We start from the raw sequence: 19,710 nt of genomic DNA on the forward strand, positions 1-19,710 counted from the left end.
TTTAAATCATCAAACTAATTCAGCAAACATAACCTGTGTAAATGCGAAATACAATTTAGAGATTTTATTTCTAAAAGGAAAATCCTACACTTTGTTGTGGTTACTGGAAATCAGGCTTTTACTTTTACTTAGCCTTAATGTGGTGTATTGCTGTGCATCACTTGTAGCACATTTTCAAAAACAACTAGGAAATATTTAAGGAGAGGTAGTGGTCCAAGTGGCCTTAGCTTTGATTGGAGAGGCTATGTTAATAGGTTAAGTACTTGTAACTCTCTGTAACTGTGTTCCCACTGAGGTAATTCAATGATCTGTCTTAGTCAGACTTTTGCAACAATTTCATGGGAACTTCATGAGTTAACCTTTGAATTTGAATGTTACAAGTTTACTTTGCTACATGGCTGGAAACAGGCAAGGTTTCCCTCTTTGTAGGTTCATACGGAATTACATACATTTTGTTCCTATATAACAAGTTGGGTGGACTTGGAGATAAATAATCAATGAAACATTTCAAGAAACACTGCATATATTGTAGGAGCTCACAAATACACAAAGAGATGGAGTGAAACAACTATTTTCTTTGAGCTTTTTGGAATAGCAACTGTAGATTTATATTTACTGCCCGGCTTGTTCTGCAGTGCATACTCTCCCATAAAGACCAGATCTAGCACCGCTGTTGGTCTGTAGAGGAAACCTCTAGGCAGTCAGTATGACAAAAGAAAAAAAAAAAGGATTGGAGCTTGTATAGTTGGAGCATTTTTGACAAAGTGGAGCATTTTATTCTTTACAAATCCAGAACATTGTCATCTGCACTTTTCAAATAATCATGGCAAAGTATTTTTTGTGCATGTATTGAAGAAAGTTTTGAGTTGAATATGACTGAATGAAACTGAATACTTTTTTGTTCCTCAGGGGCAATATAGGCACAGCAGAGTCCACAAAATCTACAAACACAATATGCACTCATAAGAGGAAAGAAAAAATCAGAAGGTCTCACAGAATTGTATCAGGACTCCTGGCCAAAATGTTTATTAAGAAGGATTTAAAATAAATCATTGGCTAAGAATACTAAACCTCAGGTACTGGTTTGATCTTGCCTTTTGGGCAACTGTCTTTCGGATGGCAAAGGCCTGAACTTGCCGAAGATGTTTAAAGATCGATGCTGCCCTATAAGTCACTCTGACTAAGGTCTTCACCATCATCACCAGCTATCTTTGTACATACCTTACCAATACTTGCAGGTATTATTAATTTGTTTAGCAAACAGAAACAATTTTAATAATCGTTCATAACCTAAATAGGAAAAGGTTAGTATAATTCAGTGTCAGATAGTGAGAATTAAAAAAAATATATAATTTCTACTTTTACAGCATGTGTCTATTTCTGGTTTTAGCTCTGTATTTTTGCTCAGATTGCTTTCAGATGTATAGTAAAGCAATTTAACATAACTTTATCAGAGGATGTACAAAGTAGCCCTCTTAGGCCCCGTCCACACGAAGTCAAACCCTGGCCAAAACGCACAAATTTTTCACCAAACCAGTCTCTCATCCATACGAAGCTGGCGTTTCGGGGGTCTGTAAACGATCTTTTTTTTATTAAGCCTTCAGAGTGGGAAGATTTTGAAACGCCGTTTTCGCGTTTCCATCTTTAAGCTCTAACGGCATTTTTTTTCTTACACGCATGCGTCATAGCGTCGCCTCTAAACATGCATGCGCGACACAGTATCACAACAACAATGGCGCCGCACTGTGTTGAATGGTTGCTGCTCATGCTACTCACCCTGCTGTCGGGCTTACAACAGAATCTTCTTCTTCTGGAATATCTCCAGGAAGAACAGAGCAATATAGATGACATAGTTCATCACCTCAATTTGACTGAACCACGAAAATGGACCCGCAGGACCATTTTCCGGTTTTCCGGTTTGGTTGTTGTATAAATATTACTGCGCATGCCCAACATTTCGTTGCCTGTTTTCGCCTATTTTTGCTTTGGCACCACAGCGCCACTTACAGGCCTGGCATACATTTTGCAGCGTTTTCATGCATTCGTGTGGTCGATCACATTTATTTTACGTCACCGTCTTTACGACAAACTTTCTGGAAAATATTAGCATTTCGTGTTCGTTTTGACTTCGTGTGGACGGGGCCTCAAGCTGTGGCCACATTGTGTTGTCCACTTTCCACAGTTTGTCAGCATCCTTCTGAAACAGAGTTAGTAGGTAGTAGGAAATGCACTGTGGGGATTGACTACAACTGAGCCTGCAGTAAACAGTGTATGAACACAGCAGGAAGTGTAATCTTATGAGTCTTTAGATCAAAATAAGGGATCAAAGTTACCAAAGGGGTAACAATGGAGGGGCTGCCACTGCACCTGCAGTGCACTGTCCAAAATAATGAACACCTGAGCAGATTGGAGGCAACTCAATTAATGTCACTGACACTGCCAGTTGGAGCATAAAGGCAGGTACGCAGCTTCTGTTGCCCTTTTGTTTCCAGACAAAAGGCTCCCTCACATATTCATCCAAGAGTAGGCCAGACTTTATGAAATGCTGCACAAATAATGCTTCATTGTTTAAACTAGATAGGGCTAATGCTTTTCATCTCAGTCTCTTAGCTCTTTAGTGTTCTATCTGAGGAGACTATGGAAACAGATGCTCTATTGAAACAAGTGAGCGTAACTTTGAATGAATGAAGAACATCTGATTTTGACCTACATCTTTAGTTCCGACACTATTATTAGGGGGTTGGTAAAGATAAGGCATCTTTGTTTATTTTAATCTATTTTTTAAGAATATCCAATAATTTTGGCTTTGTCTGATCTTTGTATTTGCATTTTGTTCTTAGGGAGAATTCTTAACAGGTTTTCAAAGGACATCGGCTACCTAGACTCTCTGCTTCCATGGACGTTTGTGGACTTCACCCAGGTGAGTAGCACCTCGCCAGGCCTAGTTGTCGGTGCTGCTGTGCTGGGAGGCCATTTCATGCCTGGCTAAACCTGCTTTGTGGTCCGGGTCCCCTAATCTGGAAACAATTACTGTAGGATTACTCGGCAGCGCAGCCCAGCGCCTTCACAGATTTAATAAAAAGAGTGCACACAGGCCGAGGGCGTGGCTCCCTCTGTGTGACACAACACAAGTCTTCAAAAAATGTGTATGGAGGCTAAAAGTTATTGGGTGGAAGAAAGGGATCAAAAAAGAAATAAAGCCTCATGATGATAGAGGGAAACATCAGGGAGCCCAAGAGGGCATGACAAGGATGGTGTTTTGAGTGGCATGGTGAAAAGGTAGTTATAGCAGTACGCAGAGGAGGCATTTGCAAAGCAGATCCAGAACAGGACTTTCCCTGCACAATCTACTTACTCTTTTACAGTCACTTTGGCCCAGTAGCAAACCACCACCCTAGAGCAAAACCAGGTTGGATTACCAAATGCGACCCCGCCACCGTGACAGCCACCTCCCACGAAAGCCTGTGGAGATGAGCTAGCTCATGCTCCTAGTGCCACAAAGAAGGGAATGTTTGCTACACAATTCAAGGTAGAGGAGCAGGCGTGGCTCCTTGGTCTGGGCCAAAGAATAGAACAAAGGGGAGCTGAAAATGAATCCCCCCTCCACAATGCCTGAGTGATGTTTCTGGCAGATACCCATCTCGCTATATACAAAAGCCATCTTAAATGCTGAATGCACAAAAGATCATATGCACAAAAGCGTTTTGTGTGCAATAGTTTCCCTCATTTTAATTTTAAGATGAGGAAAAACACAACTTTGTCAAGGAGGTCCTAAATAATCTTAAATGTTAACACAGTTTCTAAATAAAAGTTTTTTTGCATTACAAAGCACTGGACCACATACAAATATAGCTATAATTAGAATCATGAGAAAAATAGAAACTTAAAAGTTAAAAAGGAAATAAAAACAGCCATAGACCAAAACCTGAGAAAGTTTATCTGCTTTAAGTCCCAGTTTTATACATTGAATGAATAATGAGTGATCAAAGATTTCTTCTGAAGTTTCGACAGGTACGTTGGTGCCACGCTATTTACTACTTCATATATAAATAAAACATTAAACTAATGTCTAAATTGCTTGGACACTGGGGTAAAATAGGCTTTCCTTTTGAACGTTTTTGACATGAAAATATCTTAATGATTTATGAATACCTTGGCTTTTGAACAAAACAGGAAATACAAGGGATTTCTGGTTTATGAAGTCTTGACAGCGGTGCTTTTCACAAAGAGGCTATAGCTTTGCTGATATGTGAGGATGCTTTAAGTGGGGCTAATTTTAGCAAAAAAAAGATATGGAAAAAAAATGGCCTAGCTTATCAAGTTGCTTTGCTTTTGAAAATACAGAGTAATCAATTATTGTCGGCATAGAACATTGATGGAATTTGATAAAGGGTTGATACGAAAGACATGTACAACTGATATTGCCCAAATACATATTCTCTCTTACATTTGTTCCACAAAATCTATTGTTTAGAAAAAAAAAAACTTCAAAAGAGGAATGAACATTTAAATGGTTTGGAGCAAGACGTGACAAAGACCGAGTGTATAATATGCAGTGTTTCGTAGAGCACCAGAGAGTGGTGGGTAATTGTGTTGGTGCATAAAGGTGGCATCATTTGGACAAAGCACCTTTGTTTAAGCTTCTCTCTGCTCTTGTTCAGGTGTCTTTCATTAGGCAGTCTTTAATGCTTTCAGGAAGGAAGATTTGCACTCTTTTTATCACAGAATTAGCTCCTCAGAAAAGCTGCTGATCTTGACTATTGTTGCTCATTCGCAGAGGGACATTTCCCCATAGTCATTGTCTAAATGGTTGTCAGGGGGGGAATAAAGTGAAACTTCATAAACAAAGGCCTAACTGGTTTATCTCTCTCTATGGCGAGAGGCCGCTTCTGTGTGGGGATTTGTCCCTGAGCCTTCCCTCCTTTATGGTGGAGTAAGCACTTTACAGCCCTTCAACACTGCCCCCATAGCTTCCTAACAAGGGGATTCCCTCAAGCTGGTGGAACCTGGCTACACCCCATAGCCCTATTTTTTTCACAGGTCTCATTTAGTAGTAATTTAGTATATTGGAGAAAAGACTATTTTCTCTCCCTGTCTTTATGGTGAGGGGACAAAGACAGAAATGTCAATTAAAAACACCTCAGCCTTTGGGGACTGTCAGCTTTTGTTTGGACTTGACCTTTAAATCCTGGGTTGCCTTTATTTTTGTATAGAGGGCAGAGCAGGAGGCCAAGACAATGAGGGGTGAATACAGGGGTCTTTGGGGTGGAATCCATGTGAAGGCTCTTGACAAGGTCCAACCACCAACTGTTGAATTCTGTTGCATTTAAACCCTCCGTTTTCTGCAAAAAAAGACCATTAAAAAAGAATCATTGGAACCCTATTTTCATTTCCACGTGCCTTGGCTTTGCTCATACTAATAATAATGAGGGATGCTTAAAGTGAGTATTACAACTGGTGAGGGGGCAAACCAAAAAGTCTCAAGTTATTTCTGAAACTAATGGAAAAACAAAAAATTATGCATCTTACATTGCAGGTATAATGATTCTTCAACTTGAATTATGATAAATGCATAACACCATGTCCAACCATGACAAAAGTAGAGAAAGCTCTGCAGAGATGCATAGATGCTGCAGAGATGAATAGGACACAAAAATAAATCCATTGGCACTAAGTTTTTCCCTCATTTACTTCCCAATAAGAACTATACTGATATTTCCTATCATGACCAAGGAGACTTGTTCTGAGAAATCAGTTTTTTATTCATCACAACCTGCTAATAGTTTTTGTACTCTTGGGGACTGATCTTCAAGTAATCTAAGAACCTAAAAAAGTAAACATGAGTGATCTATCAAGGTTGTTTGTGCAAAAGATAAGATGTTCAAACAGGATGGATCCATCCAATTTAAATGAGCAAAATGCACAAGCGACTAGCAGTGTGAGATTAAACGTAAAAGAAGTATAAAGTTCTAAGCCATAGAGTTGGAGGTAATGTGATGTAATATGATTTTATTTTTCAAAGAACAATAACTGTGATAATAAATAATAATGGATGTTGTGTATATTATAGTGCACTTTAAAAAGGCATATCTAAGTAATGAAAAATAAAATATATAAATAAATAAAAGTATTAAAGGATGCAAATGACAAAAGATACATTTAGATGATTATATATCAATCATAATACCTGGAAAGCTGAATTTATCTGCTCCTCAATCTGACTCCCTCTAACAGAAAAGGACCCATTGTCAGACAGACAGCAAGATTACACTGGATTTGCCTCCACCAACCTGACACAACTTCAGCTTGGCCCCACATATTTGCAAACCAAGGTTGACATATAATAATTTTCGTCCAACACAACTCTGTTTCATGTAAAAGTTCTAAAAAAAAATTCTAAGGTTACTGACAGAGCTCATTCTCACTATTAGACCCATTTAAATTAAGGTTTCAGACTGGATCAGTGGCTCCTGTCTGGTTTAGATGCCATAGACAGTATAGGCTTGTATTGTATTTAGATATTTGTAAACAAAAAAGATTTTTAAAGAACACAAACCATACTTTAAAGAAGGGTATTTCATGATAAAAATAGCAAGCCTAAAAAGTGCGAGGTTTTAAAAATAATTTAATTGAACACCAAAAAGGAAGTGGCTCTCTATCAAAATAAGAGCAGAACTTAGCCCTAGCTGTTTTGTGATTTGTGGAATACGCAGATAAACATCCTGCAGCTATTTTTTTTTTTTTTTTTTTTTTTTACTGAAATTTCATAAAAATAGTAGTACATTCAGAAATTTGTATATGAGAAGGCATGGATTTTCACATTGTTAACCTGAAAAAATGCATTCCTCATATATTTATCAGGGAACATAATTGTGACCTCAGTTCAGTTACGATTATTGTTATTGGTGATGTGTAAGTCTGTTGAACTAATGTTTTCCCAAGTAGTTTTCTCAAAACAAAGTGAAATTGAACACAAAGCATATAGGACCATAAAAAACAACAACTTTTGATTGGATTATTGTGTGGGCCTGTATATTGTTGCTCCCTTTGTGTCTCCATTCTCTTTAGTGTCTTTTGTGGGATATGAGAACTGCTGATGTCACCATCAACCCTGCAGGATGGGATTTCACCAAATTGCTTCTCTGCCTCACCACTACCAGAATGACAGGAGTAAATAATTCACTGCCTTTAGGGTTATGGGTCGTAAAGTCGTAAAGTTTGGCCTGAGAAACTCAGAAGATAGTCCATTATGGAACTACAGGTGCAGATGAAGAAACATTTTAATTTAGTTTATTTATATAGCGCCAATTCACAACACTTGTGATCTCAAGGCACTTTACAATTCAATCAAATCATCTAGACAAATTGATTCACAGTTTTCTATCTAAGGAAAACCAGCTGATTGCATTGACTCATTGACTCGAAGGCGATCCCTCACACAAGCGTGCTTGTAGCGACAGTGGAGAGGAAAAACTACTTTTTAACATGAAGAAACATCCAGCAGAACCAGGCTCAGTGTGAGAAGCCATCTGCATTAATCAGTAAAGATGCAGTCCTATAATCATATGCTGAATATAAAAAAAAAAATCATATTGTTACTCCAAGTTAATTTGTTCTAAGGGGGTAGAAATCAAACATTAAGGAAAAATTGTGTCATATTTTTTAAATAAGATTCACTCATTATAATCTCAATTTCTAACTAGTTATCTATGCTTTTTCCTTAATGTGACGTGTAGCTCAAAGTTGATTACTTTTTACCAATGATAAAAAAAACAAAAACAAACAAACCAAAGACTGCCTAATATCCACCATATGATGAACATGTGGGCCTGTTTCTCTTATAAAGTCTCTATGAAACCTTTTTAAGAACATGAGGACTTTAAAAGAGTCCGCAGACATTTGAAATAACAAATTAAATAGCCTCCTCTAGTAAAAAAATAATGCTACTATAATGAAAACAAATGACCAAATGAACTCTGAACTTATTATAAAGACAAGATCATATTTTTACAAAATTAAAACCAAGGGAAGGGCATTTCAATCTCAAATGATAATAAAAAATTATGTAGCATTTGCTAAGTGTTCCCTTAGAGCTGTTATGTAAATAGGTATTGTTTTCTAAAGTCCATAATGTTATTTTGCATAGTTTGCCTTAAAGACACCCAATATACTAGATATAAAGGCAGCATTTCTAAATATAAAACTCTGTTGTAGTATACCACTCTAATAAACCATTAACAAGAAATTAAAACAGATTTGATGGATTTACACATTTTCAATCATTAATTGATGAATCTTTTCAAATTTTTTTTAATCTGATGTGTCATTTGATTTAAATATACGCTAAAGACGAAGCAAAACACCATCATGGTTGCAAGGATGCTTATGCATGGACTTAGGTGGCCGGTCAGCAATACCACACATGGTCATTTGATGGCGAGCAAAAGCCGGGAAAAGCCTTTCAGTGTGTGTATGTGTGGTCTTCCCTTGATGCTGCGGTCCAGCACCTCAGCTCCTCTGACTCAGACATGCAGGACAAGGCCCTTGGTCCTTTGAGTCTGGGAACTTACATAACAAAGTCGGGATCTAATCTAGAATCTTGCCCTGCGTCAGCACGAAGAAGATAAAGAATTTGGTGCTTTTTGAGACTTTTGTATCTCAGAATTGTTGTTTATTGTGCATTTGAAAATGGTTTTGTGTTGTTTTCAACAGAATGACGCTGAATGAATGAATGAATTTGCCTTGCACTGGTGATTTATAGTAGAAAGTGGGGGAGACGGCATTTCAAAGCCTTTCTCCTATTTCCAAAACGGGGTTGGAAATCAGCAGCTTCACTGAACCCAAATAAGTGACTTCTTTCTACCTTTTCAGAGCAGACAAAAGTCTAATCCTTGGACTACTTGAGCCACCAATGTAGACAGCGGCTGAGACCACCACAGTATGTGTCAGACCCTCCTCACCCCCACACAAAACACATTGACTGCAGCTTTATGAAGTGAAAATGGCCCAGAAAGGGGAAAATGTGAAGGAGGTGTCCCCAGTCATTTCTCACGAAGAAAAGCCAAAGCATCTGGGCATTTAATTCTAAAATAAAGCCCAAACACTGAGTAGAATGGATCGGGTCGCCCCTATTGTTCCAGAGTCCAAGTGGAACAGCCTCGTTTTGTTTCAGTACCACTGACCCTTGTGACTTATTTGTGCTGGTCTATCAAAAAAAACGTGGAGTAAAAAAAGAAAAAAAAAAGATAAGATGGAGGAATTGTTTTTTGATTTCTGCTCTGACATGCTCTCCTGCTATTTCCTGTTTTCCGTGCACTTCTTCTTTTCCCAGTGGCAAATGTTGCAAACTGTCAGTAAATAAACGGAGGATGAAAAAGGAGTTGTAAAAAGCATAATGATCCCTTGTGTCCGGAGGGATGTTTAATTAAAGGGAAGTGTTTATTTTTCAGTTGTGGAACAACAGTCACTATCATTGCTGAGCACAAATATAGCAATTAACTTCAATTTTCTGCATTTACTTGGATATCAAAGAGCTGATACAATCGTTGAAAAAATAAAGCAATTAGGGTCAGCGAAGATCTGAATGGTCTTTGGACACGGCAGCGCGCCCAGTTTGCCTGGATGACTGAATCACATGCGTGCGGCAGCTTTCTTTTCTCGCTAAAGAGCTATTAACAGTAATTCTTTATTTAAATTGTTTGTATACAAATGCTTTCATCCCTTTTTCAACTTTTATGTGTAGCGGGATGTGGCTTTGGGAGTTTTCTGTTCCTGTGTGGTTTCATAGGAGATATGGATGTGGTCCAAGAGGATGAGGTGTGTGCTTGCAAAGGATTGCTTATCTGAGTTATCTGCATGTAGTGTGGGCGGGGGGCTCACGGTTTCCCCGATGGTCATGTGATAAAACACCAAACCACGCAAATGGGTCACATCAAACAGGGTCCTGGTGACATCGGGCCCTGGGGACCAGGAGGAGGCAAGCTTTTCTTTTTAATGGTTCCTGCTCCTCAGCTGTCCCTTTAGATGACCTCACTGACAAATAAGTCGGTTAGGCTTTCAGACCTTCATTAATGGAATAAAAGATGGTCTTATTTAGAATGGAGGGCCTGTATTAAAAAATATTGCCAGAGTCCTCTAAGAGTGTTCCTATATAAGGCTTAAATTTTTACTGTCTGGCTCGGCTGTGATCCTCTGCTGTGTGAAATTATCAGTAATCCTAATTTACACTGTATATAATCTGGGGTTGTGCAAAGTCTAAAGGAGATCCCAGGAGTAATATAACCTAAGGACGAATGCCAGAGTTGGACCAAAACATCCCTTTCTATAGTCTTTGAAATGGTTAAAACGGCTTTATATTTCACTTTAAGAATCCATACATTTCAAGTAGTTGTATGCTACAATAGATGAGTGCAAAGAAGCTACACTGTTAAAAAAAGGAACACTCAAATAAAACATCCCAGATTGTATAAATTAAATATTCTATCTGAAAACTTTGTTCTGTACGAAGTTCAATGTACTGACGACACAAATCACAGAAAAATCATCTATAGAAATCAAATGTTTTAACCAATGGAGGCCTGGATTTGGATTCACACACAATAAGTGGAAAAACGCACTATAGGCTGATCCAACTTTGACATAATGGCCTTAGAACAGGTCAAAATGAGGCTCAGTATTTTCTATTGCCGCCACATGCCGTAGGGTATGACCTCCCTACAATGTCTGGGCATACTCCTGATGAGGTGGCTGATGATCTCCTGAGGAATCTCCTCCCAATCCTGGAATAAGGCAGCCACCAACTCCTAGACAGTCTGTGGTGCAATGAGATGCTTAAACAGATTCGGGTCTGAGGAACGGGTGGGCCAGTCCATAGCTTCAGTGCCTTCATTTTGCAGAAACTGCTGACACTCCTCAGCCACATGAGGTCTAGCATTGTCCTGCATTATGAGGAACCCAGGACCAACCACACCAGCATATGGTCTCACAAGAGGTGTGAGGATCTAATCTGTGTACCTAATGGAAGTCATGCTACCTCTGGTGAGCACATAGAGGGCTGTGGAGCCCTCAGAAGAAATGCCACCCATACTATTACTGGCCCACTGTCAAACCTGACATGCTTAAGGATGTTACAGGCAGCAGATCACTCTCCACTGTGGCTCCAGACTCTGACGTCTGTCACTTGTAAACCTGCTTCCCGTGTGAAGAGAGCAGGGAACCAGTTGCGAATTTGGCAATCTAAGTGCTCTCTGACAAATACCGAGCATCCTGCACAATGTTGGGCTGTGAGCACAACCCCCATCTGTGGATGTTGGGCCCTCATGCCATCCTCATAGTGTCGGTTTCTAACCATTTATGCTGACACATGCACTTTTGTTGCCTGCTGGAGGTCATTTTGCAGCGCTCTGGCAGTGCTCCTCATGTTCCTCCTTGCACAAATGGGGAGTTAGCTGTCCTTCTCGGTTGTTGTCCTCCTAAGGCCTCCTCCACGTCTCCTGGTGTACTGGCCTGGCAGCACTTCCAACCTCTGCACACTATGCACAGACATAGCAAACCTTCTGCCACAGCTCGCATTGATTGGCCATCCTGGATGAGCTGAACTATCTGAGCGACTTGTTTGGGTTGTAAAGTCCGTCTCATGCTACCACCAGTGTCAGAGCCCCAACAACACTCAAAAGTGACCAAAACATCAGCCACAAAGCATAGGTACTGAAAAGTGGTCTGTGGTATCCACTTGCAGAACCATTCCTTTAATGAGTATGTCTTGGAAATTGCCAATAATGTCCACATGTTGTCCATTCAATTTGCACAACAGCATGTGACATTGATTGTTAATCAGTGTTGATGGACAGTTTGATTTTACAGAAGTTTGATTGATTGAAGGTATCTTGTGGCGTTTACTGTACGTGGTCCCTTTATTTTTTTTGGGGGGGCAGTGTATACTTGTTGCTTTATTGGTGCATTTAATATTTAATCATTAAGTTTTAATTATGGAGAAAATCCAGATGTTACAACTGTACTGATTCCTGTATATTTACTGTGGTTTGGGTCAGGCAAAAATAAAATCTAAATTTGCCAGCATGCCATCTGCTCTAGACTTCCTTGTGCTGCTATGCTCTCACTCATAACAATGGCTTTGTTTTTGCTGAACTGTAATTTGGGGGTAAGAGGGATTTAGCTAGTTTTTGAGAAAAACTCTGACCGAGGAGGGTCAGAAACTTTTATTTTGGTAAAGAGGTGTGGTTATCGATTTTGCCCATCCAAAAGCTGTGATTGGTTGATTGAGAAATAAAATGCACCAATCATTGAAGACATAATACTTCTCATAAAAGTTAGATTAAGAAATGTATTCCATGATGCTGACACATCAGCAATACCATGCAGTGAAGTTGATGTCACATAGCATCTTGATGTTTGTATTTATGTTATTAAAATCCTCACTATTATTTAGATTTGCTTATTGTTATATTTTCTCACAATGCTTGCAAGCAAAATTATTTTATCTCATATTTATCTATCATATTTTACTATGATTGCATCCTTGTATAAAGAGGTTTTGTTTGGATAAACAATCATAAAATATAGAAAAAAAAAAAAACATTTAAGAAAAACGTACTGTAATTGCACAAAGAAGCAGTGCCTACTGTTGGTGCAATGAGGCACAACCATCATTTTAAAAAGTGAATGGGACACATTTCTTAGAGATCCACTGAATGATTCACAATCCTTACATTCAATCCCTCCTCTCCTTATTGATCAAAGAGCCATATCATCATTATTAACAATCACACTTAAAGGTATAGCGGAGGATGTTCTTTTTCCGGTCGGATCATCAAAATAAGTGGTCCTCCTAATTGTCACTCATTCTGGTGATATGTAAGACCTACGTGCTCGTCCCCATTTTCACTTACCGATGGTGAGTCTGACATAGTGGAAAAATTGCAACTCTTCTTTTGGAAAGCAAGCTTATATTAGCAATGCAAACAGCAACATTTAAACAGAGCGTGCACAAATCAGCGTGCATGCTCTCGCATGCGTTTAATAGGCAATCCCTCTCCGGAGCAGATACAGGGTTGTGCATGTGCATTTTTACATTTTTAATTGGAGAGGGCGGTCTTTTTTTTAAAATTTGCAAAAATCCTCCACTATACCTTTAAGCATGAGGGAACTGACTTTAGTTTTTTTGACTACATACAAACAAAAGCTGCAATTTAGCATGCAAACTCCTTGCAGAAAGACCCCAGGCCGGGAATTGAACCTGTAACCTTGTTGTTGCAATGCAGCAGTGCTATCCGCTGCTCCACTGAGTAGCCCTGGTTCAATGAAGGTATGAATTTAATGAATAGAAAAATAAAAAGTCATGGGTGATGGCAGCTATCAAGTGGATTTGTTGATCACAATTCAGGCTATAACATCAAAATAATCATGTACAATACAGAAGATACAAATTTACATCTTCCATATATAAAGAGCAAATATTGTACTTTTTCTTGTCTGCAGTGTGTATTCCTGTTTTTTTTTTTTTTGGAAATGTTTAGTGTGTAGAGCATTTTGCGCAATAGAAATGTTTAATTTTCAATTAAAAATATAAAAATAAGATTATCCTCCATAAAATAACATTACAGGAGAAGCACCTTTAACCTGTCAGAATGGTTAAACAATCTAATTTCCGCAGATGATAAGTTGCCCACATCATTATATTGATAATTGTATGCTTATTAAAAAAAAAAGGTTTGTGTGCTAATCTACCCCACTCTTTACTTGGTGGATTAATCAAAATTTAGTCTCTGTTTCCACCATCTTCTCCACCTTTACCTTCCCACGCTCACTAAAAGTCCTCCTCACTGCTCTTAATATTTTTTTTTGCTTTCAGAGCTGTCTAAGGGCTCAAGATGTTTTGTGAATAACTGTCATTTACAAAATTCTAACAAAATCTTAGAACATCAGGTTTGTAAATGTATTTTTTTCAAGAGAGGACACAATATGGAAAGTTATTTGAGAGGCATATGAGTCTTCTAAACGGAGGACATGTGGAGTTCACTAAACATTACACCTTTCTTTATTTTTCTATGTTGAACTGCTTGCTTTGATCAGATAAGACTAAAAGTAAGATCTTTTTTAGCGTCAAACACCCCACAAAGTTCTGAGTAGAAACAAAAGAGGAATATGTGAAAAACCATCTTACACAAGCAGTAAAGTATGGTGAAGTACCTGTAATGCTGTGGGCCTGCTTTACTTCTAAAGGCCCTAAAAGCCATGCAGAAGTGTATGGCATTATGAACATGTTTAATATTGGATTAAGAAATAAAAATGAAGTAGTCTCCTTCTGGAAAACAAATAAGGATCATAATTATAAATTTTAAACTGGTTCTAATTAAAATTCTGATTTACCAACAGTAAATTTGAAAGATCGGTCTCATGGTGTCAACAAGCCATTAGCTCAGAAGCAGAGGAGAATATACATGATAAGACATTTGTTCAGTTAATATTTTATCCCCTTAAGGAAAGGCTGGATAACATGCAGTTATGGCCCATGTGCCATCATCTACTTTGCAGTCTGGTAGCCTTCCATCAAAGCTTAGATTGAAACTTATGTACTGTGAAATTCTTGGGATCAGTTGTGCTCAGTAGCTTTGACTCACTGTTTGATTGTGTGTGCTCCATTTCAGCAATGGTTGGACTAGTAATTCCCTCTTATCTAAACAGCAAATGGAATTGAGTGGCTTTTCATCGTAAACGTACACTGAAAGTGATCATGCTTAAATTTGCGCATAAGTGGCAGATAAAATCCACAATTAAGGTGGTAAATTAAATTTTCGTCTCTCGGGGGTAGTCTGAAACCGCTAAAGGTAAGAGTGTGATCCTAATCTTTACTTTTTGGGATTCATCTCAAAAAAAGTTTCTAATTTGAAGTTGGATGGTTTTCATATTGTGTGTAATTGTGTGTTTGACCAAATATTTACTTTTGATTTTAATCTAATTCTATTTAAGGGACAACAATGAAAAGAATCTTACAAATATATTAGGAAAAATTATTAATACTAAAGATGTATTGAGGAACCAGAGATCTCACAATATCAAAACATCCCCTAGTTTATCTTTAAAAGTAATCTGCTGTGAAAATATAACCTCATCTGGTGAAGTAAGTGGTTTAAGCTTCAAATCATATTCTATCTGCTTTTTCTCTTATTTTCAACACTTGGTTACAGAAGCACTGGATAAGCCTCCTACTGTTCTATATTGTAGCAGCCTTGGAGTACTCAGTACGAGTAAATGAGCAAAGACAGACGATTTATAGACTTTCTGGTAATAAAACAACTGGATAAGTAATTGCTGCTACTGTGGATATATACAGTTGGCTTCTGCTCCAACATGTCCAGCCATCCTCAAGTAAAGTGCTATTTACCTGGTTTCAAAAGACTACATTTTGATTGACTTTCCTTTAAAATAAAAAATAATTATAATGATTAAATTTAAGTTAAATTTGAGGTGAGTAAAAATAAAAACAGATGTTATTCTACCTGTTAAAACATAAAAAGGGGGAGCGTTTTTATTCATATGTAATTGTCCTTTGTAACACCCCTAATTTGCTCTTAAAACTCAGATCAAACGGTTTTTTTTCCGTCTTAGAAAGTTACGCTATGTGTGTGAAGTTTTAAAGCGTGGGACTCATTTTTGTATCTTTTTAATACTGTATTATGTTTTGTGGCATTAGGATATAGGTGGATTCTGGGGTTATATGCAAATTAAGGTCCACATCTCAGTTAAATGTCAAGTTGTCAAAAAAAAATCCTTAAACCATCTGTCAGCTTAAATATACAGTGAATAAGTACTTTCTTATTGATCACATTGCTTCATCCAGGTTTCTTTCCCTCTTGATGCCTGTAGTCTTTATGGTTCTTAATCAGATCCTTGTTTTGCTTTCTACTCTGATGGTGCGGTCCTGTTGGTTGCTGTCAGAGTCATTGCCACCAATCCTGTTCAGGCACCACTGGTCTCTTGGCTTAGATGTGTCACAGACCCATTAACAAAGGTGATGAGTCACCGTGTTGTTGAGGACTGTGCAGTTACACTGTAATGTATCAGACACCCACAGTGTGGTTCCCAGAGCTCTTTGCCACTCGCTGTGGCCATGCCTATTGGCTGGCTATTCTGCCAGCGAGGCTTACAGGCCAGAAGCCTTGAAGGGAAAGCCCAAGAGAGCCAAGGATATGAGGCCAATGTGGCCAAGTGGTAAATTCTCACCTGCTACTAAGTGAGAATTAGCGCAGCGATCATTTTCCTTTCATGCTGTGAGTCACATAAGCCAGACCCCACAACCTGCTGTTACTTAACAAATGTTCTCACATGAAGAAGAAAGATATTTTCTCTTACTCTGTTTTAAGAAGCAGACCTCAGTCCTCCAAACTCACAAGAATCAGCAGATTGCTCCTTAAATACTGGCCTCTGACCTCGACTTCTCTTTTTCAGGTGTTCCTGCAAGTCATCGGAGTTATTGCGATAGCTGGTGTCATAATCCCCGGGATCCTTATTCCAGTTGTCCCTCTGCTTGCCGTCTTCCTGTTCCTAAGACACTATTTCCTGCAGACCTCCAGGGATATCAAGCGGCTTGAATCTACAAGTAACTGAACTGTTTTGGTGTAAACTAATACTTTATTGACTCTTCCATTTGTGGTGGTAGGTGGGTGTCGCCCACAGGAATGCTAGTGGACTACAATTGAAAGCTACTGTTTTAGCAGACAGATACCGAGGACTCGACCACAAGCAATTTCCTCAAGAGATTAGAGTACATGACATCACATATAACGGCAAAAGTGCCAATATGGCATGACTAGGCCATAGTTTGTCTTTTAATATAAGCTTTAGGCTAAAAGGAAATATCTAGAGTTTATCAGTGACTTTGTTAGACTAGAAAATTGGAGCAGATGAAATACAATCTTTGTTAATTTAAACTATAAATTAAAAAGATGGCTGAAAAGTGCTTTCCTGAAGGAGTAAATAGGCTACATGTATTTAGGAGGTAATTATTTAGCACTCAACATCTATCAACAAGCACACCAGAAAATATTCACAACTACAACTGAAAGTTATTGCTGGAGACACAAAATACGGTTTCTTGTTTTGTTTTTTGAGATAAAACGATTATTTTGCACTTTTAAGTGGTGTCTTGATTTATTAGTTGAACAGAAATTTTCCTTGGTTGTTTGCTTCCTAACGTTTGTTTTTTTAACATTTCTTAAAGTGCGGAGTCCCGTCTTCTCCCATCTTTCTTCCTCCCTCCAAGGGCTGAGCTCCATTCGTGCCTTCAGGGTTCAACATCAGTTCCAGCGAATATTTCACAAGTATCTAGATCTTCACTCAGGTGAGATTAATCAATTACATTTAAGCTATAGTGGAAAAAAGTAATAATTTTGATTTACCCTTGGGTCGACTAGCTTGTATATAGGAAAAATGTATTTATGAATTTTCACATACTGTTTGATTTGTTATGCTTATTATAAGATTGGTTGCAAAAGACACACTTATTACAATGAGACAGTAATGAATGATTTAAAAAATGTACATGCAGTAACATAGTACGGTAAAAAGCTTGTAAGGTGTAATAACCTGGTTGCATAAATATGATACACCCTTAATCCCTTAGCTCCCACCTCCAGGCCTCGGGTCGTTTTAACTTCCCATTTTGTTCCTCTAGTTTATTAGTGAAAAAAAAACCCAACATGTTGTGCCTCTTTAGAATAAGGCCAACCTACAGAAATTGACCGTCATCTCAATTGTAATCCAGCTATTCTCCACAAAAAATATTTGTAAACTGTCATCAAATTAGAACCCATAATTTTCCCTTTTTACCTTTTTTTCCCCCCTCTTCTGCCATTCAAAAGCATGTTCTGCCATGTCCAGATGGGCTCATTTTTGTTCCATAACATTCTACAGAAAGTATTATCCAGTTGTATTCCCCATAAAATAAATTTTCCTGTCACAATAATCCACCAAAGCTGATTTTTTTCCATGGAAAAGTAAAATCACTAGACAAATAGTGTCTAGTGACATTTATCTGCATTATAGATAGGCTTTGTTACGTTGGCTTATTCAGCAATCTGTTTGCTCCCAAAATCAAGCATAAGTTACATTGTCAGTATCCAGAATACTTCAGAAAATCCTGCATGTAAGAAAAGTCTATGGGTCACTGTGGTCTGCGCAGCTCAAACTCAACTCTCAAGTGACCGATCTAAGTTCGATTGATATGTTAGCTAATAAGATAAGCTTTGCAATGAAGTATTGGAAGTGTAGGGGCAGGCTAAAAACATCCTTAATTATGTGTGTAAGGACTTGGAGGAGAGTAGAAATAGCTGGATCTGCACAGAAAATATATAGTCAAAATTCCGAAAGCTGAAAATTTTTTTGTAAGGCTACATATAGAAATGTGTTTTATACGGTGAAATTCGTCATAAAATTCAAATAATTTAGTTTGGCACTTTTGGTCCTGTTTTGGATCAATTATTACATTTGCATACTAAAAGGGTAAGAGTATCACAATGCTTTTGACTAGAGATTTTTAATTATGCACAATTTTTGTTCACAACATGAGTGAGGTCAGCTATGAATTATACCCAAGATCTCCAATATTAAAAATTGCATTTAGATATGCAAGAAAGAAAACATTTTTTTGGACATGATTTTAGATGCATAGCTCAAGTTATCTAAAACTTAAAGAGTGTGTACACATACTTCCAGAAACTAGAATAACTTACTGTAGGTTTCAAACCAGCTTGTGGGATTTATAATATTTTACTGGCCAATGGCATTTAATCTGTTAGCTTTCGAAGACCTTCCTTTTCAGATTACCGGCCAGACATTCTGTCAAATTTGGTTCTAAGCTATTAAAGAGTAAACTTGAATAACCTTTTGATACTGTGAATAGTACCCAAAATGTTTGATTCTTATAAGTGCTGCATTTCGGAATGTTTTTTAATATCGCTATGTTATGAAAAAATTATACAAATGACAACATGCAAATGGTATCTTTTTACCTACAGAAGCCTGGTTCCTCTTCTTGACCACTTCACGGTGGTTTGCTGTGCGTCTCGATGGAATTTGTTGCATTTTTGTCACAATTACAGCTTTTGGCTGCCTGTACTTCAGGGATGGTATTGTATTGGTCACAGACACATGCACTAACTTGTAGAGGATTATTTATATCTGAGATATTGCCTGTTAGAACACAGCAGCTAATTCACATTATTTTCCTTTTTTACATGTGTTAAAGGCCTGGAACCAGGTGCTGTGGGCTTGGCTCTGTCCTATGCTGTGACGCTTACAGGCATGTTTCAGTGGGGAGTCAGACAGAGTGCAGAGATTGAGAATCTGGTGAGATCATCTACATATATGTCTACATATACAGTATGCAGGGATGAAAGTAGCTTCAAATTCTAGTGGTGCTATTACAAAAAAGACCCCTTAATATCACTTACTCCCTTCATGAACTCCATATAACAACAGATTACAGTTTTCTAAAATGGTTAATTAAATTAACTGGGATTGATCAGTTATTGACATAATAGTTAGCTGTTGTGTACTGAATCTAAAACAATATATTTGCTTAAAGGACTTCCCATCCAGAGCAGTTAATTGTTGTATTTCGCATTTAAATAAAATTGGCTGAATATGATCTATTCAAACTCTTCAAGTCAGCATTACTTTTACTTTATCTGG

General features: G+C 38.0%; 1 protein-coding gene across 1 annotated transcript in view; it reads left to right on the plus strand.

Moving 5' to 3' along the window:
* Positions 1 to 19,710, plus strand: part of abcc4 (ATP binding cassette subfamily C member 4) — a 62,884-nt gene that overhangs the window by 23,448 nt on the left and 19,726 nt on the right. The window contains exons 20-24 of the mRNA XM_015386413.1: positions 2,841 to 2,920; positions 16,468 to 16,618; positions 17,240 to 17,359; positions 19,035 to 19,145; positions 19,265 to 19,365. Coding sequence (XP_015241899.1) covers positions 2,841 to 2,920; positions 16,468 to 16,618; positions 17,240 to 17,359; positions 19,035 to 19,145; positions 19,265 to 19,365 — 563 coding nt within the window. The remainder of the gene's footprint in view (positions 1 to 2,840; positions 2,921 to 16,467; positions 16,619 to 17,239; positions 17,360 to 19,034; positions 19,146 to 19,264; positions 19,366 to 19,710) is intronic.

Source organism: Cyprinodon variegatus, unplaced genomic scaffold (assembly GCF_000732505.1).
Source record: "Cyprinodon variegatus isolate N-32 unplaced genomic scaffold, C_variegatus-1.0 Scaffold368, whole genome shotgun sequence".
Lineage (NCBI taxonomy): Eukaryota > Metazoa > Chordata > Actinopteri > Cyprinodontiformes > Cyprinodontidae > Cyprinodon > Cyprinodon variegatus.